The sequence below is a fragment of the Anomaloglossus baeobatrachus genome, chromosome 9 (assembly GCF_048569485.1).
Source record: "Anomaloglossus baeobatrachus isolate aAnoBae1 chromosome 9, aAnoBae1.hap1, whole genome shotgun sequence".
NCBI classification, from domain to species: Eukaryota; Metazoa; Chordata; class Amphibia; order Anura; family Aromobatidae; genus Anomaloglossus; species Anomaloglossus baeobatrachus.
The window spans coordinates 81417665-81444404 of NC_134361.1; the positions used below are offsets into that span (position 1 = coordinate 81417665).

The following is a 26740-nucleotide window of genomic DNA, read 5'->3' on the forward strand; positions in this document are numbered from 1 at the left end:
GCGGCAGGAAGCTGTCATCCGCCCGAGCGTACCACGTGACGTGGCCGCGTCCAGTGACTCCTGTGGGGCCGTGATCCGAGCCGAGCGCCCTCTACAGGCCTGGAGGATAGTGACGTGTAATGGACACAGCCAGTGCCGGGAACAGCTGCGCCCAGCGATCAGTACTGCGCATGTCTCATAAAATATACATTATATTACATGCGCATATTCTAACTACCCCCCCCACAAAAAATATACATAAATATATATTGCACCCTTAACCCCTTCACCACACCTTTTTTTTCCATTTTTCGTTTTTTTTCTCCCCTTCTTCCAGGACTTTTTTTTTATTTTTCCATCAATCTACCCATACGAGGGCTTGTTTTTTGCGGGACGAGTTTTACTTTTGAACGACCCCATTCATTCTTCTACACAGTGAACTAACAAATCGGGGGGGGGGGGGATTCCAAGTGCGGTGAAATAAAAAAAAAGTTCAATTCTGCAATTATTTTTTCGTTTTTTTATTTATTTTTTTATTTCCTATGTTCACTATATGGTACATTTGACCTGGTATTATGATTCCCCGGGTCAGTGTGAGTCCATAGATACCAAACACGTATAGTTTCACCTTCATCTAAAGGCCCCGTTACACGCAGCGACATCGCTAACGAGATATCGTTGTGGTCACGGAATTCGTGACGCACATCTGGCCTCGTTAGCGACGTTGTTGCGTGTGACACATACGAGCGACCGCTAACGATCAGAAATACTCACCTAATCATTGATTGTTGACACGTCGTTCCTTTCCCAAATGTCGTTGCTGATTTTGCCGCAGGTTGTTCGTCGTTCCTGAGGCAGCACACATCGCTACGTGTGACACCCAGGATCAAGGAACAACACCGTACCTGCGTCCTCCGGCAACGAGGTGGGAGTGACGTCCATGCGGCTGCTCTCCGCCCCTCCGCTACTATTGGACGCCTGCCGTGTGACGCCGCACAAACCGCCCCCTTAAAAATGAGGTTGTTTGCCGGCCACAGCGACGTCGCTGGGAAGGTAAGTCCGTGTGACGGGTGTTAGTGATATTGTGCGCCACGGGCAGCGATTTGCCCGTGACACACAAACAACGGGGGCGGGTGCTTTCACAAGCGACATCACTAGTGATATCGCTGTGTGTAATGCCCCCTTAAGTGATGAAAATCCGTGATTCTGTGTTTTTGATTTTTTTCTCGCTACGCCCTTTAATGATCAGATTAATTGATTCTATATTTTGTTAGATCAGGCATTTCCGAATGCGGCAATACCAAATATGTGTATATTTTATATTTTTTATTTTCAATGGGGCAAATGGGGGGTGATTTTAACCTTTGTACTTTTTTTTTTAATTTTCTCATATCTTTGAAAACATTATTTTAATATTTAATATTGTTTTTAATTCTCCCTCTTAGGGGACTTCATGCCTGCACTGTCCGATCGCTTCTGCTGATCAGAGTGATGCTTCACCATCCCTCTGCACAGCAGGAATGCTGATCTCCTGTGAGTGCCCGCATTCACAGGAAGTGAGTCATGACGGTGACATAGCTGATTAGCTGATTTTGCGCTGTCATGATAATGCATTGGCGCCCATGATCACTTCACTGGGCTGCCAATGACAGCGGTAATGATGAGATTGACGGCAGGATTTAACTAGTTAATAGGCACAGGCAAATCTCCGACCACCTTCACCTGTTAGGCTACTTTCACATCAGCATTTTTTTAACTGTGGCACAAATGGATTTTTTGCTGCAAAGCCGGATCCTTTACAAATGCGTTGTCATTTCAATGCATTTGCAATGGAATCATGGCAATATGTGGTCACATGCGGTTACGTGCGGCACACACTGGATCCGTTTCTTTGCGGTATTTTACCTTTTTTCAAAAATGCTACTTGCAGCGTTTTTGTCCTCAGGCAAAATACTGCATGTGAATGGATCCGTTAGATTGCAGCAGTAGCTGCAATGTATTTCCATGGGCGCCAGATCCTGCTATAAAGGGAAGTCGCCGGATCCGGATAGATAGGATCCTGTTTTCTGTACTGAGCATGCCCAGAAAGCAGCCTGGCATGGTCAGTACAGAAATCTCTCTCTCTCTCAGACAGAAGACCAGGATCGTGGAGAGGTGAGAGGGAGTAACAAACATGGAGTCCCTAAGTGTGTCTGTGTATTTATTTCTAATAAAGTATTTTTTCACTGTGTGTGTCTTTTTTTAAACCTTTATTGGAGATTCTTAATGGCCGGGTCAAAGTTGCCTGACATTAAGAATCTCGGGCTTTATACCAGCTGGTAAAACAAAGCTGGTATTAACCGCTTATTACCCAGCATGCCACCCGGCACCAGGGCCGCTGGAAAACTTGGATACAGCGCCAGAGTTGGCAGCTGCGGACTGCAATTCGCAGCGGGTGGGGCCCAGAAAGCTTGGGCCACCCTGCGCTGTAGATTCCAATCCTCAGCTGCCTAGTTGTACTGCATGGAGGGCTGCGTGGGGTCACAGTTGGGGATCATACTGTGTTGGGGGGCACCATACTTTGCTGTATAATTGAGGGGGGTACAGTAAGGTCATTATACTGTGCATGTGGAGCATACTGGGGACGATTTCCCTGTGGGGGTATCACACAGTGTTTGTGGGGCACTTTTGTTGGTATCACACTTAATCCTTTCACGATCTATGATGTACTGGTATGTCATAGGTAGTGTATGTCCCTTTAAAGTGGGCTCGTGCAGTGAGCTTGCATCGTTCCCTGCACATGTTGGCTGATTTGATCAACTAACGTGCAGCTAAGGCTACTTTCACATCAGCGTTTTTTTGCCTGTAGGAAAAAAACAGCAAACCGCATATGACCGGATCTTCTGGATTGAATGTGCAACACATGCAACCGAAATTGTTATTTTACCGGATCCTTCTACTTCTACTTGCGATGGATGCAGCGGGACACAGAATTTATCGGCTGGCATTGGAGTCAGCTGATCTCCGGATCTCACAGCCCGCACACGCTGCGATGGAAGTAGGTTAACAGCAGTCACTGCCTGCTGCCGATCACGTGCGACCGTGTGTGGGCTGTGTGGTCAGGAGTTCAGCTGAGTTCAGATCAGCTCACTCCAGTGTCGGCCAATTACTTGTTCTGTGTCCCCCTGCATCCATCGCAGCGTGTGCGGGCTGTGAGGTCAGATGAGTTCAGATCAGCTGGCTCCAGTGCCGGCCGAACTCAGCTGACCTCACAGCCTGCACACGCTGCGATGGATGCAGTGGGACACAGAACAAGTAATCGGCCGACACTAGAGTCATCTGATTACTTGTTCTGCTGGCTGTGTGGTAATGGGATTACATACACTATAATGGTCCTTACACCTCTTCACACTGTATAATTGCCCCCCACAACCCTCCAAACAGTATAATGGCCACCACACAGCCTTGCGCACAGAATAATGGACCCCACACAAGCCTATACACTGTATAATTGTTGCACACAGTATAATGGCTCTCAAATAGCCCTCAATAATGTATAAAGTCACCCTCATATCCCTCTGAATAGTATAATGGCCCTCACATAGCCTTCCATATAGTATAATGGGCCCCACATAATCCTCCATATAATATAATGCACCCCATCGTCCTCCATTTATTATAAGTAGTGAAGGGCGAATAGTAAACATTCGAGTTCGGATTATTCATCTCAAATATTTTGCACTAATTCAGTATTTGTCATGAATAACGAATCTAATGCAAGTCAAAGGGGAACCCGAGCATTTTTCTTTGAAATCTACAAGAAAAATACTTGTGTTCCCTATTGATTTGCATTAGATTTGTTATTCGTGATGACTACTGGAATAGTACTCTGTTTTCACATAGCATAATCCGTACCCAAATATTTCACTATTCGCCCATCTCTAATTAGAATGCACCCCATAGTCCTCCAAATATTATTTTGCACCCCCATTTTCCTTCGCTGTCTGCCTTTGCCCAGGAGCCGGTCTGCCACTTCATTGCACCGTGCACAAATTACGGCAATGTCCTATAACAGGGAACTGATGCTAGAACATCTCTTTCTTTTGTATTAAAAAAATATATACATTAATTTATTCATTATTTTTCTTTAATTTCGTCTCCCAAAAGTATGTAGTTAAAAGGACTCCAAAAGTTTATCCCTTAAGCCTAGGACACACAGCTAGAAAAACAGTGCGAGTGGAATGCGATAAAAAATGACATTCCACTTGGACCAATATTAGTCTATGGGGCAGCTCCTATGAGCAATTGTTTTCTCAGCCCTAATCAGATCGAGAAAACAGTTGCAGCATTCTGCGGGTGCAATGGATCCTTGTTTCATTCTCACCCATTCAAGTCTACGGGGCGAGAAAAACATCGCATTGCTCTCACGTTACACCGGAGTAGTGCGAGAACAGTGCGATTCTCGCATCAGCCGCCAACGGAGGAGAGAGGGAGATAAATCCGCAGCACCGGCCCTCCCCTCCGCAAATGTGGTCTGATCGTATGATCGGCCCACAGTCGCATGACACTCGGCTCCTGCTGTGCTGCGAGCGTGAGCTGCGTGCCATGCGAGGACTCGCACATAACACCGTGTGGCCTCAGCCTTAAGGTGCAGCACTCACTTATGTCTGTCAGTGCCAGAGACGAGAACTGAGCACCAGTGTAAATGCCTGAAGAGCACAGATGACCCCAATTCTGTGACTGGGACACAACAATGCAACATGGTCCACTGTGCTTGTGACATATTACTGATAGCACAGGGGCCCTTAGGCCAGGGGATAATGTTCTGATTGTTGGATGCTGGGACCCCACTAATTCTGAGAATGGATGGGCTCTTATGGCTGCTTCATTCATTCATTGGGACTGGTGATGGCCGGGTACGGCGCGGGGTATACGCCGACACAATGCCCTGTTCCGGAGATCGGTGGTCTTAGTGGTCAGACCCCCTGATCTGGATGCTGGGTGTGACCAGAATACCCCTTTAAGAATGGAAGTCACTTATGATTTCATTTGTAATGTATGCATATTATCACCATTAAATCTGAATATTTTTTGGAACAATCTTCGCTAAGATGTCTGTGCCCTATGTGTGGTGGAGCACTATTGCTTTCCACGCTTAGCCGTATTTTTGTCTGTACTTTGGGTACACACCTTCTGTTATTTTTCCTTACATTTTTTATTACCATTTTCTTGCTAGTCTTTTGCATGGCTGCCATGATTACAGTGATTTTCATTTATGTCTACCTATGCTGACAGCTAATTTTTACCTATGTATGTTTGCACACAAAATAATAATCTGATTTTACTCATATGTCACTGACAGGCTCATAGAGACTCCTGCTCGTCATAGCGCATTACCATGGACACGTGCTGCGGTATAAATAAGGCCATGTACACACACTGAGTATTTGGTGCGTTTGTTTACGTCAGTATTTATAAGCCAAAACCAGGAGTGGGTGATAAATCCAGAAGTGGTGACGTGTTTCTATTATACTTTTCCACTCCTGGTTTTGGCCACAAATACGGAGGTAAAAAAAAAACCTCCCCAAACACATTCATTCGCAATAATACATTCGGCCGCCAGATGGCGCAGATATCGCTAAAGACAAAGCGTCCGATGCAAATAGGTTTATCTTGTCACGTGACGCGTTGTCAGCCTGTCACATGACACACTAGACCGGTGTCACGTGAGGAGGAAGGGAGACCGCGGTGCGGAGAGGCCATGACGTCGGCCAGGACCGTCCTCCCGTATTCAGCCTCCTCGGTCTCCAGTAATGACCGGAGCAGCTTCCTGGGGGTCCGGATCCCGCCGGAGGTGGAGGGCATGGCCAGACACGTGAGGGAGCTGGACAAGGACGTGTTCAGGAGGATCCTGAGGGGTGAGCGCGGAGCACGGCACTGCTGCAGATCGGTGCCTATGAGTGAGGCTGCTGCTGGCCTTATTACAGGGGCACTCCACCCAAAATGTCACACTTCATCCTCAGGACAGAGCGGGCCCGTTATCCCGGGGTATAAATGTGCGATCCGCTGTCTCCACGGTGTGAAAGCAGCAGTGGTTTTCCTAACAGTGCGCCCCATATTAACCCCTTCAGCCCCCGGGCACTTTCCGTTTTTGCATTTTTGTTTTTTGCTCCCCTTCTTCCAAGAGCCGTAACTTTTTTTTATTTTTCCGTCAATCTTGCCATATGGGGGCTTGTTTTTTTGCGGGACGAGTTGTACTTTTAAATAAAACCATACGTTTTACCATATAGTTTACTGGAAAACAGCAAAAAAATTCCAAGTGTGGAAAAACTGCAAAAAAAGTGTGATCGTACAATAGTTTTTGGGATGTTTTATTCACGGTGTTCACTATATGGTTAAACTGATGTGTGGGTATGATGCCTCAGTTGGTAGACACCAAACGTATAGGTTTACTTGTATCTAAGGGGTTAAAAAAATTCACAAGTTTGTCCAATAAAAGTGGCACACGTTTTGCGACATTTTCCGAAACACGTAGCATTCACATATTTTGGGATCTATGGCTCAGTGACGGCTTATTTTTTGTGTCTCGAGCTACCATTTTTGCGCAGATGCTACATTTTGATTGCCTGTTATTGCATTTTGCGTAAAACTTGCGGCGACCAAAAAACGTAATTTTGGCGTCTGGAATTTTTTTGCCATTACACCATTTACCAATCAGATTAATTGATTTTATATTTTGATCTGGCATTTCTGAACGCGGCGATACCAAATATGTGTATATTTATTTATTTTTTAACCCTTTAATTTTCAATGGGGGGAAAGGGGGGTGATTTGAACTTTTAGGTTTTTTTATTTTTTAAAACACTTTTTTTCCTTTCTTTTTTTTTTATTTTACTACTCCCCCTAGGGGGCTATAACGATCAGCAATCCGATCGCTCTTATCTATCTGCTGATCACAGCTATACAGCTGTAAACAGCAGATTCAGTCACTTTCTGTTGCTCTCGGCCGAGGGAAAACGAAAGTGAAACTTCATAGCTGCAGGCGTCATCACATGACCCTGTGCTACGATGGCAACCACCGAAAGTCACGTGATCACGCACGTGACTTCCGTTGGGGGCGGCGGTAAGTAAAAAACATGGCCGCGCGCATATAGATCTTGCTGCCAGACTTTGGCAGCGAGATTTAAGGGGTTAAATGTTGTGAGTGGAAGCGATTCCACTCGCAACATGCAGGCACACATGTCAGCTGTTGAAAACAGCCGATATGTGTGCCAACCGCCGCTGCCTGCCCGCGGCAGGGGGCGGGGCTTAACGGGACACGCTCCATGACGGATATATCCGTCCATGGTCGTGAAGGGGTTAAGCGGAATGGTTTAAGGGGTATTCCCATCTCCAAGATTCTATCCTGATACTTAGTTGCAGGACCTTACGTATCCATGGTTACCACCATGCATATAGTCACAGTTGCTTGTGGTCGTAACCATGGATAAGCTTCAATGCCCTGCACATGATGTAAGGCGGGCTTCACATCAGCGGTATTCTGCCGCAATGCCGGATCCGGCACAAATACGTTTCACTTCAATGCATTTCCTATGGACTCACGGCAAGTTCCAATCACATGCAGGCGCGTGCGTCATACACAACCGCATGTGACCGGAACTTGCCGCGAGGCCATAGGAAATGCAGTGAAGTGAAACGTATTTGTGCCGGATCCGGCATTGCAGCAGAACACCACTGATGTGAAGCCCGCTTAGGCTAGGTTCACATTTCCGTTGTTTTGCATCAGTCACAATCCGCCTCTCTGATAAACAACGCAATCCATTTGGCGGATTCCATTGTTTCCGATAGACTTATATGAGCGGCGGATTGTGACTGATGCCCTTGCGTTACATCCACCGCCCGACTGATCAGTCGTCGAACGACTGATTGTCGGGCGGCAGAAATGCAGAGTGTAACTTTTCTTTGTCGCTCCATTGGGAGACCCAGACAATTGGGTGTATAGCTTCTGCCTCCGGAGGCCACACAAAGTTATTACACTTTAAAAAGTGTAACCCCTCCCCTCTGCTATACACCCTCCCGTGCATCACGGGCACATCAGTTTTATGCTTTGTGTTGAAGGAGGCACACATTCACGCAAGCTCCACATTTTAGTCAGCAGCAGCTGCTGACTTTATCGGATGGAAGACAAGAGGGCCCCAGGGCCCCCGGCATGCTCCCTTCTCACCCCACTTTGGTCGGCGGTGCTGTTAAGGTTGAGGTACCCATTGCGGGTACAAAGGCTGGAGCCACATGCCGTTTTCCTTCCCCATCCCTTAGGGGCTCTGGGAGAAGTGGGATCCTAGCCGGTCACCAGGCACTGGGACCGGGCTCCCTCCGCAGCCCCTGTGGGAACCTGACGGACAGGAGACTGGATGTCATCAGGGACAGGCCCTGCTTCTTTGAGGTACTCTGTGTCCCCTTGGGGACGGCGCATAGAGCGCCTGGGGATCGGACACTGCAGCAGCTGCGCTGTGTTTGGGGCCGCCGGGACTACCGCGCCGACCGTGCCTGTTTGCCGGCCGCGCTTATAACTCGAGTCCCCGGCTTTTGCGGCCTAGTACCGCATATTCCCGCCCCCGGGCCTGCCAGTCAGGGGCAAGGGCGGGACGCTAGACTGAACGTCAGCGGTGAGGGCTGGAGCATACTTAGTATCCTCCTCCCCCCTCACTGAGCACCGTGGGGCACCAGATTCCCGCACTTTTTAAGGCACGCCCACGGCTCCCTCCTCCTCACAGAACGCTGGCAGCCATTATTATCATCGCTGCTGCCGGAGAACTTCAGATAGAGCTCCATAACTCTGGGAGGCCCAGGCAGGGAATCTGGTGGACACACAACCGCTGAGCGCGGTCGGTAAGCCGCACCTGTTACAGGTGCTGGCCCCCCTGGGTGCCGCAGTGTATATATATATATCCATATTGGGTATACATTTGCTCTGCTCGGCTGCAGTATTTGCTTAGCTATATACCCTCACTGTTTGCTAAGAGGAGATAACAGCATGTCGTCTGCAAAAAGCAAGGGTGCCAAGGCACAGGCTTATTTTGCAACTTGTACCTCTTGTGCGGCTATGTTACCTGCAGGTTCCACCTACCCTCATTGTGTGCAATGCTCGGCCTCTGTGACACTCACTCAGCCGGAGCCTCAGGCACTGGTGGGACCCTCGGTTCAGGTAGAACCACCGGCTGTTACTGTCCAGGTGGCAGGGACAGAGTTTGCAGTGTTGGCTGAGAAACTTTCTGACTCCCTTTCACAATCCATGGCTCAGTCTATGGACAAATGGTCTGCTAAGATACTTGAAGCTTTGCAGTCCAGACCGGTAACACAGGCCCCGGGCACTGTTGAATCATTGACCCCAGGCCCCCCTCGGTTAGAGCAGCAAACTGCTCCTGAGGTGACACATAGGTCCCACGGGGAGGACTCCGACTCGGACTGTAGTCACAGACCGTCTAAGCGGGCTCGCTGGGGACCTTCATCCACTTCATCACGCTGCTCAGGGTCTCAGCATGAGGACTCTCTGGAGGATGAGGCGGACGTTGCAGCTCAGGGCTCTGATCCGGACGGTGCTCTCAATCTTGATACACCTGAAGGAGACGCCATTGTAAATGACCTTATAGCGTCCATTAACCAGGTGCTAGAACTTCCTCCTCCAACTCCACCTGTTGAGGAGTCAGCTTCACAACAGGAGAAACACCAGTTTAGGTTTCCCAAACGTACAAGGAGTGCTTTTTTCGATCACTCTAACTTCAGGGATGCTGTCCGGAAGCACAGAGCATATCCGGACAAGCGCTTTACTAAGCGCCTTAATGACACACGTTACCCCTTCCCACCTGATGTAGTTAAGGGTTGGGCTCAGTGTCCCAAGGTGGATCCTCCAGTCTCTCGGCTGGCGGCTAGATCCGTGGTATCAGTGGCAGATGGCTCATCGCTCAAAGATGCCACTGACAGGCAAATAGAGCTCCTGATGAAATCCATCTATGAAGCCATAGGTGCGTCTTTTGCTCCAGCATTTGCAGCCGTGTGGGCGCTCCAAGCTATCTCAGCTTGTTTGTCTGAGATTAAGGCGGTCACACGCACCGCTACTCCGCAGGTCGTGTCTTTGACTTCTCAGGCGTCGGCTTTTTCGTCCTACGCCATGAACGCGGTCCTCAACTCGGTGAGCCGTACAGCGGTAGCATCCGCCAATTCGGTGGCAGTCCGCAGGGCCATGTGGCTACGCGAATGGAAGGCAGACTCTGCTTCCAAGAAGTTCTTAACCGGTTTGCCATTTTCCGGCGACCGCTTGTTTGGCGAGCAATTGGACGAAATTATCAAGCAATCCAAGGGAAAGGACTCGTCCTTACCCCAGTCTAAACCGAACAGACCTCAGCAGCGAAAGATTCAATCGAGGTTTCGGTCCTTTCGGCCCTCAGCCAGGTCCCAATCCTCCACGTCCAACAGGTCACAGAAGGGCCAGAGCAACTCTTCGGCATGGCGGTCTAAGTCACGTCCTAAAAAGACCGCCGGAGGAGCCGCCCCCAAGGCGGCCTCCTCATGACTTTCGGTCTCCACAAACCGCATCCTCGGTCGGTGGCAGGCTCTTCCGCTTTTGCGACGCCTGGTGGCCACATGTCCAAGACCGATGGGTGAGAGACATTCTGTCTCACGGTTACAGGATAGAGCTCAGTTCTCGTCCTCCGACTCGTTTCTTCAGAACATCTCCGCCCCCCGAGCGAGCCGATGCACTTTTTCAGGCGGTAAACACTCTGAAGGCAGAAGGAGTGGTGATTCCCGTTCCACCTCAGGAACATGGTCACGGATTCTACTCCAACTTGTTCGTGGTGCCAAAAAAGGACGGATCATTCCGTCCCGTTCTAGACCTCAAGCTGCTCAACAAGCATGTGAGCACCAGAAGGTTTCGGATGGAATCTCTCCGCTCTGTCATCGTCTCGATGTCACAAGGAGACTTCCTAGCATCAGTCGACATCAAAGATGCTTATCTCCATGTGCCAATCGCTCCCGAGCATCACCGCTTCCTGCGTTTCGCCATCGGGGACGAACACCTTCAGTTCGTGGCACTGCCTTTCGGCCTGGCGACAGCCCCACGGGTCTTCACCAAGGTCATGGCAGCAGTGGTGGCGGTCTTACACTCCCAGGGCCACTCGGTGATCCCTTACTTAGACGATCTTCTAGTCAAGGCACCCTCCAGGGTGGCATGCCAACACAGCCTGACCGTCACTCTGGAGACTCTCCAGAGGTTCGGGTGGATCATCAATTTCCCAAAGTCAAATTTGACACCGACCCAATCGCTGACTTACCTCGGGATGGAGTTTCATACCCTTTCAGCGATAGTGAAGCTCCCGCTGGACAAACAGCGTTCACTACAGACAGGGGTACAATCTCTTCTTCGGGGTCAGTCACACCCCTTGAGGCGCCTCATGCACTTCCTAGGGAAGATGGTGGCAGCAATGGAGGCAGTTCCTTTTGCGCAGTTTCATCTGCGTCCACTTCAATGGGATATCCTCCGCAAATGGGACAAGAAGCCGACGTCCCTAGACAGGAACGTTTCGCTGTCACGGACAGCCAAGACCTCTCTTCAGTGGTGGCTTCTTCCCACTTCCTTGTCAAAAGGAAAATCCTTCTTGCCCCCATCCTGGGCTGTGGTCACGACGGACGCGAGTCTGTCAGGGTGGGGAGCGGTCTTCCTCCACCACAGGGCTCAGGGAACCTGGACTCCGACAGAGTCCTCCCTTCAGATCAACGTTCTGGAGATAAGGGCAGTGTATCTGGCCCTAAAGGCGTTCCAGCGGTGGCTGGAGGGACGGCAGATCCGAATACAGTCGGACAACGCCACGGCGGTTGCGTACATCAACCACCAGGGCGGCACTCGCAGTCTTCAAGCCTTCCGAGAAGTTCAGCGGATTCTGCTGTGGGCGGAAGCCACAGCCTCCATCATCTCCGCAGTTCACATCCCGGGCGTAGAAAACTGGGAAGCAGATTTTCTCAGTCGCCAGGGCATGGATGCAGGGGAATGGTCTCTTCACCCGGACGTGTTTCGGGAGATCTGTTGCCGCTGGGGAACGCCGGACGTCGATCTAATGGCGTCTCGGCACAACAACAAAGTCCCGGCATTCATGGCTCGGTCCAAGGATCACAGAGCTCTGGCGGCAGACGCGTTAGTTCAGGACTGGTCGCAGTTTCAACTGCCTTATGTATTTCCTCCTCTGGCAATGCTGCCCAGAGTGTTACGCAAGATCAGGTCCGACTGCAGTCGCGCCATCCTCGTCGCTCCAGACTGGCCGAGGAGATCGTGGTACCCGGATCTGTGGCACCTCACGGTGGGTCAACCGTGGGCACTCCCAGACCGACCAGACTTGCTGTCTCAAGGGCCATTTTTCCATCTGAATTCCGCGGCCCTCAACCTGACTGTGTGGCCATTGAGTCCTGGATCCTAGCGTCTTCAGGGTTATCTCAAGAGGTCATTGCCACTATGAGACAGGCCAGGAAACCAACGTCCGCCAAGATCTACCACAGGACTTGGAGGATCTTCTTATCCTGGTGCTCTGATCAGGGTTTCACTCCCTGGCCGTTTGCCTTGCCCACTTTTCTTTCTTTCCTTCAATCCGGATTGGACAAGGGCTTGTCTCTCGGCTCTCTCAAGGGACAAGTATCGGCGCTTTCCGTGTTTTTTCAAAAGCGTCTAGCCAGGCTTTCGCAGGTCCGTACGTTCCTGCAGGGAGTTTGCCACATAGTCCCACCTTACAAGCGTCCGCTAGAACCCTGGGATCTTAACAGAGTGCTGACGGCTCTCCAGAAGCCACCTTTCGAGCCGATGCGGGATGTCTCTCTATCTCGCCTTTCGCAGAAGGTGGCCTTCCTAGTGGCAGTCACATCACTTCGGAGAGTGTCTGAGCTAGCAGCGCTGTCATGCAAAGCCCCCTTCCTGGTGTTTCACCAGGATAAGGTGGTTCTGCGTCCGGTCCCGGAATTTCTCCCTAAGGTGGTATCCCCGTTTCATCTCAATCAGGATATCGCCTTACCTTCTTTTTGCCCTCATCCAGTTCACCAATGTGAAAAGGATTTGCACTTGTTAGATCTTGTGAGAGCACTCAGGCTCTACATTTCACGCACGACGCCCTTGCGCCGTTCTGATGCGCTCTTTGTCCTTGTCGCTGGACAGCGTAAGGGGTCGCAAGCTTCCAAGTCAACCTTGGCTAGGTGGATCAAGGAACCGATTCTTGAAGCCTACCGTTCGTCTGGGCTTCCGATTCCTTCAGGGCTGAAAGCCCATTCTACCAGAGCTGTAGGTGCGTCCTGGGCATTGCGGCACCAGGCTACGGCTCAGCAGGTGTGTCAGGCAGCTACGTGGTCGAGTCTGCACACTTTTACAAAACACTATCAGGTGCATGCCTATGCTTCAGCAGACGCCAGCCTAGGTAGGCAAGTCCTTCAGGCGGCAGTGGCCCACCTATAAGAAGGGACCGTTGTTTCGGCTCTTTTTTATCGAGGTATTCTTTTACCCACCCAGGGATTGCTTTTGGACATCCCAATTGTCTGGGTCTCCCAATGGAGCGACAAAGAAGAAGGGAATTTTGTTTACTTACCGTAAATTCCTTTTCTTCTAGCTCCTATTGGGAGACCCAGCTCCCGCCCCTGTTCCCTTCGGGCTGTTGTTCTTTTGTGTACACATGTTGTTCATGTTCAATTGTTCTTTGGTTCATGGTTTCAGTTCTCCGAATATCCTTCGGATTGAATTTACCTTAGACCAATTTATAAGTTTCCTCCTTCCTGCTTTGGCACCAAAACTGATGGGCCCGTGATGCACGGGAGGGTGTATAGCAGAGGGGAGGGGTTACACTTTTTAAAGTGTAATTACTTTGTGTGGCCTCCGGAGGCAGAAGCTATACACCCAATTGTCTGGGTCTCCCAATAGGAGCTAGAAGAAAAGGAATTTACGGTAAGTAAACAAAATTCCCTTCTTTTTGAGCAGCGGAATCCTTAGGATTTCGCTGCGCATGCTCTCTCTCAGTGGTCGAACAATTAGCTGATCGCCTGGCAGCCGCCTTCTGTGACCGATCAGCTGATCACCCGGCGGCCGGCTGCTGTGACCGATCAGCTAATCACCCGGCAGCCGGCTAATGAGAGCGATCAGCTGATCACCCGGCAGCCGGCTAATGAGAGCGATCAGCTGATCAGCCGGCTAATGAGAGCGATCAGCTGATCTCCCGGCAGCCGGCTAATGAGAGCGATCAGCTGATCTCCCGGCAGCCGGCTAATGAGAGCGATCAGCTGATCTCCCGGCAGCCGGCTAATGAGAGCGATCAGCTGATCTCCCGGCAGCCGGCTAATGAGAGCGATCAGCTGATCTCCCGGCAGCCGGCTAATGAGAGCGATCAGCTGATCTCCCGGCAGCCGGCTAATGAGAGCGATCAGCTGATCTCCCGGCAGCCGGCTAATGAGAGCGATCAGCTGATCTCCCGGCAGCCGGCTAATGAGAGCGATCAGCTGATCTCCCGGCAGCCGGCTAATGAGAGCGATCAGCTGATCTCCCGGCAGCCGGCTAATGAGAGCGATCAGCTGATCTCCCGGCAGCCGGCTAATGAGAGCGATCAGCTGATCTCCCGGCAGCCGGCTAATGAGAGCGATCAGCTGATCAGCCGGCTAATGAGAGCGATCAGCTGATCAGCCGGCTAATGAGAGCGATCAGCTGATCAGCCGGCTAATGAGAGCGATCAGCTGATCACCCGGCTAATGAGAGCGATCAGCTGATCACCCGGCTAATGAGAGCGATCAGCTGATCACCCGGCAGCCGGCTAATGAGAGCGATCAGCTGATCTCCCGGCAGCCGGCTAATGAGAGCGATCAGCTGATCTCCCGGCAGCCGGCTAATGAGAGCGATCAGCTGATCTCCCGGCAGCCGGCTAATGAGAGCGATCAGCTGATCTCCCGGCAGCCGGCTAATGAGAGCGATCAGCTGATCTCCCGGCAGCCGGCTAATGAGAGCGATCAGCTGATCTCCCGGCAGCCGGCTAATGAGAGCGATCAGCTGATCTCCCGGCAGCCGGCTAATGAGAGCGATCAGCTGATCTCCCGGCAGCCGGCTAATGAGAGCGATCAGCTGATCAGCCGGCTAATGAGAGCGATCAGCTGATCAGCCGGCTAATGAGAGCGATCAGCTGATCAGCCGGCTAATGAGAGCGATCAGCTGATCAGCCGGCTAATGAGAGCGATCAGCTGATCAGCCGGCTAATGAGAGCGATCAGCTGATCAGCCGGCTAATGAGAGCGATCAGCTGATCGCTCTCATTAGCCGGCTGCCGGGTGATCAGCTGATCGCTCTCGCTCTCATTTTACAACGGAGTCCGCTTTCTAATTCCATTATTGTCATCCGTTGTACAACGCATCAGTCACAAGCGTCAAGCAATGCATGTGACTGATGCAAAACAACGGAAATGTGAACCTAGCCTAAAGTGACATAGTAAATCAGAAGAACTATATTACATTTGTAATTGTAGGTATTTTCTAATATTATTTTTATTACATATTGGGATTTCATCTTAGAGATGGGAATCTCTTTAAGACTGATCATGTGACCCCCAGAGCGGAAGGCGCACCTCTCCACACTTGTCTTAAGGTGGTGTCACACACAGCGACAACGACGTCGCTGCTACGTCACCATTTTCTGTGACGTTGCAGCGACGTCCCGTCGCTGTCGCTGTGTATGACATCCAGCAACGAGCTGGCCCCTGCTGTGAGGTCGCCACTCGTTGCTGAATGTCCAGCTTCATTTTTTGGTCGTCGCTCTCCCGCTGTGACGCACAGATCACTGTGTGTGACAGCGAGAGAGCGTCGAAATGAAGCGAGCAGGGAGCAGGAGCCGGCATCTGGCAGCTGCGGTAAGCTGTAACCAAGGTAAACATTTAAACATTAGGTAACCAAGGTGGTTACCCGATATTTACCTTCGTTACCAGCCTCCGCCGCTCTCACACTGCCAGCGCCGGCTCCTGCTCTCTGCACATGTAGCTGCAGTACACATCGGGTAATTAACCCGATGTGTACTGTAGCTAGGAGAGCAGGGAGCCAGTGCTCAGTGTGCGCGGCTCCCTGCTCTCTGCACATGTTGCAGCACAGCGACGCGTGTCGTTATGATCGCTGCTTCGGCTTCTGTGTTTGACAGCTAAGCAGCGATCATAACAGCGACTTACAAGGTCGCTGCTACGTCACAGAAAACGGTGACGTAACAGCGACGTCGCTGTCGTTTAGTGTGACCCCCAGCTCTAGATGATACTGTCTTAGGGTACCTTCACACTTTAGCGATGCAGCAGCGATCCGACCAGCGATCTGACCTGGTCAGGATCGCTGCTGCATCGCTACATGGTCGCTGGTGAGCTGTCAAACAGGCATATCTCACCAGTGACCAGCCCCCAGCCAGCAGCGACGTGCAAGCGACGTGCAAGCGACGCTGCGCTTGCACGGAGCCGGCGTCTGGAAGCTGCGGACACTGGTAACTAAGGTAAACATTGGGTATGGTTACCTGATGTTTACATTAGTTACCAGCGCACACCGCTTAGCTTTGCTCTCCTAGCTACAGTACACATCGGGTTAATTAACCCGATGTGTAATGCAGCTACATGTGCAGAGAGCAGGGAGCCGCGCACACTGCTTAGCGCTGGCTCCTTGCTCTCCTAGCTACAGTAGACATCGGGTTAATTAACCCGATGTGTACAGCAGCTACATGTGCAGAGAGCCGGAGCCGGCAGCACAGGCAGCGTGAGAGCTGCGGAGGCTGGTAACTAAGGTAAATATCGGGTAACCACCTTGGTTACCCGATGTTTATCTTGGTTACAGCTTACCGCAGCTGCCAGATGCCGGCTCCTGCTCCCTGCTCGCTTCATTTGTCGCTCTCTCGCTGTCACACACAGCGATCTGTGTGTCACAGTGGGAGAGCGCCTTTGAAGAAAACGAACCAGGGCTGTGTGTAACGAGCAGCGATCTCGCAGCAGGGGCCAGATCGCTGCTCAGTGTCACACACAGCGAGATCGCTAATGAGGTCACTGCTGCGTCACAAAAAGCGTGACTCAGCAGCGATCTCGCTGTGTGTGAAGCACCCCTTAAGACGTCCCATTTCCTACAATGTCTTATCACACAGATAAGTCGGGCGTGTCCTTGCACTCTGCAGTCCATTCCTATTAGCATATTTACTTTGTGTCATAAATTTACACCCAAATTAATCAGGACCCATTCATGAGTGCCCAGTGGATCCCCACACTTTATCTGTCAGAATAAAAAGTGTGGGAGAAATGAACACATAGAAAGCTCTCCTGCAGCGGTGTGTACACATGGAGCAGGGATGAGCACTGACCAGTGTGGGGAAGTCCAGGGACAGCAGACACAATCCAGGTAGATAAAAACATTCCAGCCTTTATTGGCAAGCATTAAAGTTCAAATCCAAAAAACAACATGAAAAAATAGCGCACAGATTGAAAATCATGTCCATTTGGATGATGGAAACCAGTGTGGCAGAAATACAATGAACAGCAATAAGCCACGCATTTCAGGAGCTCTCGTGTCCAAGCCACAGAGCTTTGTACGAGTTTGAACAAAGGCCCCAGGAGCGCCTGAAGCGCGTGGCTTATTGCTGTTCATGGTTTTTCTGCCACGCTGGTTTCCATCATCCAAAGGGACTCCATTTTTCATGTGTGTTATTTTTTTTACGTTTTTTTGAATATTAATTTTAGTGCTTTCTTATACAAGGGGGAACAATTCTTTCCGTCTCGTCTTGTTCACACACGTCTAATGGCGCTGTGTTTGTTGCCTTTTATGACTCGAAAGTGGCGCCTGAACACTGATAAACGCGCTCTACCAGGAGCATCTGCGGATTTTGTGGATTTCCCGCTGATCTGTTTGGAGGATTCACCCATTATCTCCTTAGGACTGATGCGCACGTTGCATAATTACATGCTTTTACGCTTCGTTTATCACTGCAGCGTAAATGCTTGCATCCCCTGCACAATCTATGAAGATTGTGCATGATACGTGCGCACGATGCTTTTATGAACGCAGCGATTTGGGTGCTAAAATTTTGACACAAATCAGTGCGTTCCTAAAAGCAGCATGGCAATTATTTCTGTGTTTTGGATACAGCTCCCGCTCTGTCTATGGTAGGGGCAGCAGCCATAGTGCATGAATTCGGCTTTTTTTTAACAAAAAAACTGCATTCATTATGCAGTTTTTCTGTAGCGATTTGACGCGCACATGTGCTGTCAAATCGCTGCAGAATATTCAGCATGTACGTGCGCATGAGCCCTTACGTTTGGCCGGCTTCTCACTTGCGATTTTCTCGCAGTAGTGCAATGCGAGAAAATCTCGCATTGCACTCTGACACATGTTAGTCAATGATTCAGCTCCCGATTTGGACTGAGAAAAAAATCGCAGCATGCTGCTTTTTTGCGAGTTTCTCCTGCGAGTCTCTCCAATGCAAGTCTATGGGAGCGTGTAAATAATCGGATGTCACGGGACGGCACTCACACCATCCTAGTGACATCCGATTTTCTAAATACATTTCTCGCATGTTTCCTAAAACACTGGCAACGAGTGAGGTCTCACAATGTCTGTCAATCTCTATTCTCTGTCATTCGGTCTCTCCCTCTCGGTCTCTATTCTCTCTCTGTCGGTGGGTCACTATCTCTGTCCCTCTCTCTCTGTCCATGTCGGTCTATCCCTCTCCTCCCCTCTCTCATACTCACCGAACCCCGATCACCGGCGCGGCGCTGCACGGCGTTCACACTGCTCCGGCGGCTTCTCTTTTGAAACAGCCGGCCGCTCATTATTCAATCTCGTATTCCCTGCTTTACCCGCCCACCAGCGCCTATGATTGGTTGCAGTGAGTCACGCCCCCCACTCTGAGTGACAGGTGTCTCACTGCAACCAATCACAGCAGCCGGTGGGTGTGTCTGTGCTGTGCAGTAAAACAAGTAAATCATTTAAAAAAACGGCTTGCGGTCCCCCCAATTTTAATACCAGCCAGATAAAGCCATATGGCTGAAGGCTGGTATTCTCAGGATGGGGAGCTCCACATTATGGGGAGCCCCCCGGCCTAACAATATCAGCCAGCAGCTGCCCAGAATGGTCGCATCTATTAGATGCGACTATTCTGGTACTCTACCCGGCTCTTCCCGATTTGCCCTGGTGCGTTGGCAATCGGGGTAATAAGGAGTTAATGGCAGCCCATAGCTGCCACTAAATCCTAGATTAATCATTGCAGGCGTCTATGAGACACCCCCAATGATTAACCTGTAAATTAAAGTTAATAAACACACACAGTGAAAAAATCCTTTATTTGAAATAATAAACAATAACAAAGACCTTCGTTCACCACTTTATTAAGTACCCAAAAAACCCATCCATGTCCGACGTAATCCACGGAGGTCCCGCGTCGCTTCCAGCTCTGCTACATGAGAGTGACAGGAGCTGCAGAAGACACCGCCGCTCCTGTCACCTCCACACAGCAGCTGAGGTGAGTATCGCGTTCAACGATGACGTCACTGAGGTTACCCGCGGCCACCACTGGATCCTCCAACTGTGACAGCAAGTCGCCCGAGTGACAGTGATGAAGTCACAGGTGAGTTGTGGTCACGGGGGGGAGAATACAGCTGGCTGCGGGTGACCTGAGTGACGGCAGCGCTAATCGCGCTGCTCAATTCAGTCACTCGGGAGATTAGCGGTCACCGGTGAGTCCTTCACGGGTGACCGCTAATCAGTATGCGACACAGATAGAGCCGCGGCATGACAATGAAGTCGGGTGAAGTTCACCTGAGTTCATTCTGATTGTGCGGCTCTGTCTGTGTCTGCTGTCATCTGCCATTCAGCTCTGCTACATGGCTCTGTCTGTGTCTGCTGTCAGCGGCCATGTAGCAGAGCTGAATGGCAGATGACATAGTAAAAACGAATCCCATACGCATCAAACACGCATTACACACGCTCTGCTATCCTTGAAATAATTAAAAAAAAGGAACGCACTTGCATTGCACACTGACCTAACCTGAACTAAAATCAGCCGAGTTTTTTTTAGCCAACTCGGACCGATTTTACTCGCATAGGTGGGTTTCCAGCCTTACAGTGAGGAACCCCAGAATAAAACATTTTGGGGTTTTTTTTTGTTGCAGCAGTTCTAAGCCTAAAGAAAGAGTCGTTCTTGTATGGGGGGGTGCATCATCCCTCATCACAGCTGAGGACAGTACTCTGCATGCAGGATCACAGGCTCGCACGGCGGTATTTATAGGGAACCTGTCAGAACGGTTGCACTTATGGGGGTACTGCAATTGGTCATTTAGGTTTTTGACCAGCAATAAAAATTAGATCCAATGCATTTTTCATAAGGAATGTAATGTAGAAGCCATATGCAGATCAGCCTGGAAGTGCTCTGTGGGTGTGTCAGAGCACTTAGAAGAAGCCATTCATATATATTGACGCCCCCAGTGCACTAGCAGGCTTCTACACTGGATTTCTCATCACTGGCACAGGAGATCTCAACCAAAAAGTTACTGTTTTTATTGTTGGACAGTGACCTACGCAGCCATCCCATTACTTCCATATGTAAAAACTGTAGAAACTTCATTGAGACTTTCTGATATCATCAGCAATACTCTCCTCCCGAAGTGAAAGGGAGCGGCGCTGGACAACCCTGTAGTCCCATATTTCTGTCTACATCCTGGGTTTGCTCCATTACCAGCCTATTGATAGTCACAGTGGGCCGGACATCTAATTGTTCTGTATTTCTTCTAGCCGTGGTGGGCGCTCTTGAGGGCAAAGACACCTCCGAATCTGTGAAGACTATCCAGGAAACGACCTCTGTATCTGAAGAACAACTCTGCTTCATCATCTCCGGCTCCTACACTCTACTGCGTGTGGCATTCAGAGTCTCCGCATCAGCACTTAAACAGGAGGTGAGGAGAGTCAGGCTCTGTAGGACGTTCTGGGAGACCCCACCTTACATCAGACACATGCAACAGGAGTAATGCCCAACATACAGTACAGACCAAAAGTTTGGACACACCTTCTCATTCAAAGAGTTTTCTTTATTTTCATGACTGAAAATTGTAGATTTACATTGAAGGCATCAAAACTATGAATTAACACATGTGGAATGAAATACTTAACAAAAAAGTGTGAAACAACTGAAAATATGTCTTATATTCTAGGTTCTTCAAAGTAGCCACCTTTTGCTTTGATTACTGCTTTGCACACTCTTGGCATTCTCCTGATGAGCTTCAAGAAGTAGTCACCGGAAATGGTCTTCCAACAGTCTTGAAGGAGTTCCCAGAGATGCTTAGCACTTGTTGGCCCTTTTGCCTTCACTCTGCGGTCCAGCTCACCCCAAACCATCTCAATTGGGTTCAGGTCTGGTGACTGTGGAGGCCAGGTCATCTGGCGTAGCACCTCATCACTCTCCTTCTTAGTCAAATAGCCCTTACACAGCCTGGAGGTGTGTTTTAGGTCATTGTCCTGTTGAAAAATAAATGATGGTCCAACTAAACGCAAACCGGATGGAATAGCATGTCGCTGCAAGATGCTGTGGTAGGCATGCTGGTTCTGTATGCCTTCAATATTGAATAAATCCCCAACAGTGTCGCCAGCAAAGCACCCCCACACCATCACACCTCCTCCTCCATGCTTCACGGTGGGAACCAGGCATGTAGAGTCCATCCGTTCACCATTTCTGCGTCACAAAGACTTGGTGGTTGGATCCAAAGATCTCAAATTTGGACTCATCAGACCAAAGCACAGATTTCCACTGGTCTAATGTCCATTCCTTGTGTTCTTTAGCCCAAACAAGTCTCTTCTGCTTGTTGCTTGTCCTTAGCAGTGGTTTCCTAGCAGCTATTTTACCATGAAGGCATGCTGCACAAAGTCTCCTCTTAACAGTTGTTCTAGAGATGTGTTTGCTGCTAGAACTCTGTGTGGCATTGACCTGGTCTCTAATCCGAGCTGCTGTTAACCTGAGATTTCTGTGGCTGGTGACTCAGATAAACTTATCCTCCGCTGCAGAGGTGACTCTTCGTCTTCCTTTCCTGGGGTGGTCCTCATGTGAGCCAGTTTCTTTGTAGTGTTTGATGGTTTTTGCCACTGCACTTGGGGACACTTTGAAAGTTTTCCCAATTTTTCGGACCGACTGACCTTCATTTCTTAAAGTAATGATGGCTACTCGTTTTTCTTTCCATAATACAAATTCTAACAGTCTATTCAGTAGGACTATCAGCTGTGGATTCACCAGACTTCTGCACAACACAACTGATGGTCCCAACCCCATTTATAAGGCAAGAAATCCCACTTATTAAACCTGACAGGGCACACCTGTGAAGTGAAAACCATTTCCGGTGACTACCTCTTGAAGCTCATCAAGAGAATGCGAAAAGTGTGCAAAGCAGTAATCAATGCAAAAGGTGGCTACTTCAAAGAACCTAGAATATAAGATATATTTTCAGATGTTTCACGCTTGTTTGTTAAGTATTTCATTCCTCATGTGTTAATTCATAGTTTTGATGACTTCAATGTGAAGCTACAATTTTCAGAGTCATGAAAATAAAGAAAACTCTTTGAGTTGTGTCCAAACTTTTGGTCTGTTCTGTGTATCTCCATTGGCAGGCTCTGATGTATGTCATTCTTTTGGCAAAAAGTGACTGACAATGTAAAGGATGAGAAATACATCTACTGGATTCCTCTTGGTATTAACCCCTTCACCCCCGGCCACTAAAACACCCTAATGACCGGGCCATTTTTTGCAATTCTGACCAGTGTCACTTTGACAGGTTATAACTCTGGGACGCTTCAACGGATCCTGGCGATTCTGAGATTGTTTTTTCGTGACATATTGTACTTCATGTCAGTGGTAAATTTAGGCCGATATTTTTTGCGTTTATTTGTGAAAATTTAGGAAATTTGGCGAAAATTTTGAAAATTTCGCAATTTTCAAACTTTGAAAATTTATGCCCATAAATCTGAGAAATATGTCACACAAAATAGTTACTAAATAACATTTCCCACTTGTCTACTTTACATCAGCGCAATTTTCGAAACAAATTTTTTTTTCGTTAGGAAGTTAGAAGGGGTCAAAGTTCATCAGCAATTTCTCATTTTTTCAACAAAATTTAGAAAATAATTTTTTTTAGGGACCACATCACATTTGAGGTGACTTTGAGAGACCGAGGTGACAGAAAATACCCAAAAGTGACCCCATTCTAAAAACTGCACCCCTCACTCTGCTCAAAACCACATCCAAAAAGTTTATTAACCCTTTAGGTGCTTCACAGGAACCAAAGCAATGTGGAAGGAAAAAATGAAAATTTTACTTTTTAACACAAAAATGTTACTTTAGCCATAAAATTTTCATTTTCACAAGGGAGAAAAGAGAAAGTGCACCCTACAATTTATTGTGCATTTTCTCCTGAGTACGCCGATACCCCATATGTGGTAAAAATCAATTGTTTGGGTGCACAGCGGAGCTCGGAAGGGAAGGAGCGCCATTTGAATTTTTGAACGCAAAATTAGCTGCACTCATTAGCGGACGCCATGTCGGGTTTGAAGACCCCCTGAGGTGCCTAAACAATGGAGCTCCCCCACAAGTGACCCCATTTTGGAAACTAGAGCCCTCAAATATTTTTTCTAGATGTTTGATGAGCACTTTGAACACCTGGGGGCTTCACAGAAGTTTATAACGTTGAGCCGTGAAAAGAAAAAAAAATTTTTTTACCACAAAACTGTTGCTTCAACTAGGTAGCTTTTTTTTTCACAAGGGTATTGGGAAAAAATGCAACATAAAATATATTGTCCATTTTCTCCTGAGTACGCAGATACCTCATATGTGGTGGAAATCAAATGTTTGGACACACGGCAGTGCTCGGAATGCAAGGAGCGCCATTTGAATTTTTGAACGCAAAATTAGCTGCACTAATTAGCGGACGCCATGTCGGGTTTGAAGACCCCCTGAGGTGCCTAAACAATGGAGCTCCCCCACAAGTGACCCCATTTTGGAAACTAGAGCCCTCAAATATTTTTTCTAGATGTTTGATGAGCACTTTGAACACCTGGGGGCTTCACAGAAGTTTATAACGTTGAGCCGTGAAAAGAAAAAAAAATTTTTTTACCACAAAACTGTTGCTTCAACTAGGTAGCTTTTTTTTTCACAAGGGTATTGGGAAAAAATGCAACATAAAATGTATTGTCCATTTTCTCCTGAGTACGCAGATACCTCATATGTGGTGGAAATCAAATGTTTGGACACACGGCAGTGCTCGGAAGGCAAGGAGCGCCATTTAAATGCAAAATTAGCTGCACTCATTAGCGGACGCCATGTCAGGTTTGAAGACCCCCTGAGGTGCCTAAACAATGGAGCTCCCCCACAAGTGACCCCATTTTGGAAACTAGAGCCCTCAAATAATTTTTCTAGATGTTTGGTGAGCACTTTGAACACCTGGGGGCTTCACAGAAGTTTATAGCGTTGAGCCGTGAAAAGAAAAAAAAAATTTTTTACCACAAAACGGTTGCTTCAATTAGGTAGCTTTTTTTTTCACAAGGGTAACAGGAAAAAATGCACCATAAAATGTATTGTGCATTTTCTCCTGAGTACGCAGATACATCATATGTGGTGGAAAGTAATTGTTTGGGCGCATGGCGGGGCTCAGAAGAGAAGGAGCGCCATTTGACAGCAAAATTGGTTGGAATCATTAGCGGACGCCATGTCACGTTTGGAGACCCCCTATGGTGCCTAAACAGTGGAGCTCCCCCACAAGTGACACCATTTTGGAAACTAGAGCCCTCAAATAATTTTTCTAGATGTTTGGTGAGCACTTTGAACACCTGGGGGCTTCACAGAAGTTTATAGCGTTGAGCCGTGAAAAGAAAAAATTTTTTTTTACCACAAAACGGTTGCTTCAACTAGGTAGCTTTTTTTTTCACAAGGCTATCAGGAAAAAATGCACCATAAAACGTATTGTGCATTTTCTCCTGAGTACGCAGATACCTCATATGTGGTGGAAAGTAATTGTTTGGGCGCATGGCGGGGCTCAGAAGAGAAGGAGCGCCATTTGACTTTTCAAACGCACAGACGCAGTGCACTGATCGGCCGCTGCAGGACGCACGGTCGGATGCGATAAAAAAAAGCGTCGGGGATACGTAAAAAAAAAAGTCACGCCAAAAATTGACCATGGATGCAGATATGTTATGTGCATCCCTGATCAGCGCTCGGCGGGACGCACAGACGGATGCCATACAAAAATTGTCGCGAATACGGAAAAAAGTCACGCCAAAAATTGAGCAGGGATGCCGATCCGTTATCTGCATCCCTGATCAGCGCTCGGCGGGACGCACGGACGGATGCGATACAAAAAGCGTCGCGAATACGGAAAAAAGTCACGCCAAAAATTGAGCAGGGATGCCGATCCGTTATCTGCATCCCTGATCAGCGCTCGGCGGGACGCACGGACGGACGCGATACAAAAAGCGTCGCGAATACGGAAAAAAGTCATGCCAAAAACTGACCACGGATGCAGATCCGTTATCTGCATCCCTGATCAGCGCTTGGCGGGACGCACGGACAGATGAAGTGTAAAAATGGACAGGATACAAGAAAAAAAAAAAAAAAAAAAAGTTATACTCACAGTACCAAGAGGATCACTGACCAGAAGAGTTGCAGAGGAACAAGAAGGCAGTGAGATAGACAGCTTTACACCAGCAGCAGGCAGGACGTTGGACAGATCAGCAGAAGGACCCAGCGATGGAGGCAGATGTGATCGGGCCAGTGAAGACCTCGGACGACCCGTGAAGGCAGGTAAGAGGACGTCGGGGGGGGGCAGGGGGGGATGGGGAGAGGGGGGGGCAGGGGGGGGCAGATGGGGGGGGGTTAGAGGGAGAGCAGAGGGGGCGGAGAAGCAAAGGCAGAAGGAAGGAACCTTGGAAGCAGAATAGAGATGACAGAGGAGGCAGGCAGATCGCGTGGGGAGCAGATCGGGATGCCGGGGGGCAGATCGGGGCGTAGGGGGGCAGATCTGGGGGGGCACGGGCAGGGGCCTTCACGGGAGCGCGCAGGGGCCTTCACGGGAGCGCGCAGGGGCCATCGCCGGAGCGCAATACTTACCTTTGGAGCTGGCGCGGTGACAGCAGAGGCGGCGTCTGCGGCGGCAGCAGCGGTGGCGTGGTACCAAAAGTACCAGCCACTCCACGCTGCAGCCATGTTGGGGGAGGGTCCCCAGAGCAGTACAGGCCTGGGGAGGGCGGCCACCGGCAGATCAGACCGCCCCACTGCACACTGATTGGAGCGATTGCGCGTCATAGCACGATCGCTCCAATCAGTGCTGCAGGGGCTGGGGGCGGCATGTTTGAGGTCCACCTATGATATGCTGCAGCAGCTGCGGCATCTCATAGCTGGATCTCACAGGATCGCACTAATTCGGGCATTATTTTTGCCGAAATTAGTGCGATCGATGTGGTTGGCGGTTCAGATTTGAACAGCCAATCACATCGATCGTCGATAGGGGGTGGCGATGCCACCCCCCCGGGGTCAAGCAAAGGTCCCCTGCTGTAAGAAACAGCAGGGGACATCATTTGAAAGCCGTTGCTATGGCCACGGCAATCAAATGAAGTTTAGGCAGTAAAATTACGTCCCTGGTCGTTAAGTCACGTTAAAATAGGACGTAATTTTACTGCCCGCGGTCGTGAAGGGGTTAAGGCATAATTGACATTGGTTTTCTTTTGGAGATGAACAAATGGATTTGCAG

At 49.3% G+C, this 26740-nt stretch overlaps 1 protein-coding gene across 1 annotated transcript in view; it reads left to right on the top strand.

Moving 5' to 3' along the window:
• Positions 1-5668: 5668 nt before the first annotated feature.
• The window catches only part of COMMD5 (COMM domain containing 5), a 44474-nt gene continuing 23402 nt past the window's right edge, over positions 5669-26740 (top strand). The window contains exons 1-2 of the mRNA XM_075322677.1: positions 5669-5876; positions 20754-20914. Coding sequence (XP_075178792.1) covers positions 5720-5876; positions 20754-20914 — 318 coding nt within the window. The 5' untranslated portion in view covers positions 5669-5719. The remainder of the gene's footprint in view (positions 5877-20753; positions 20915-26740) is intronic.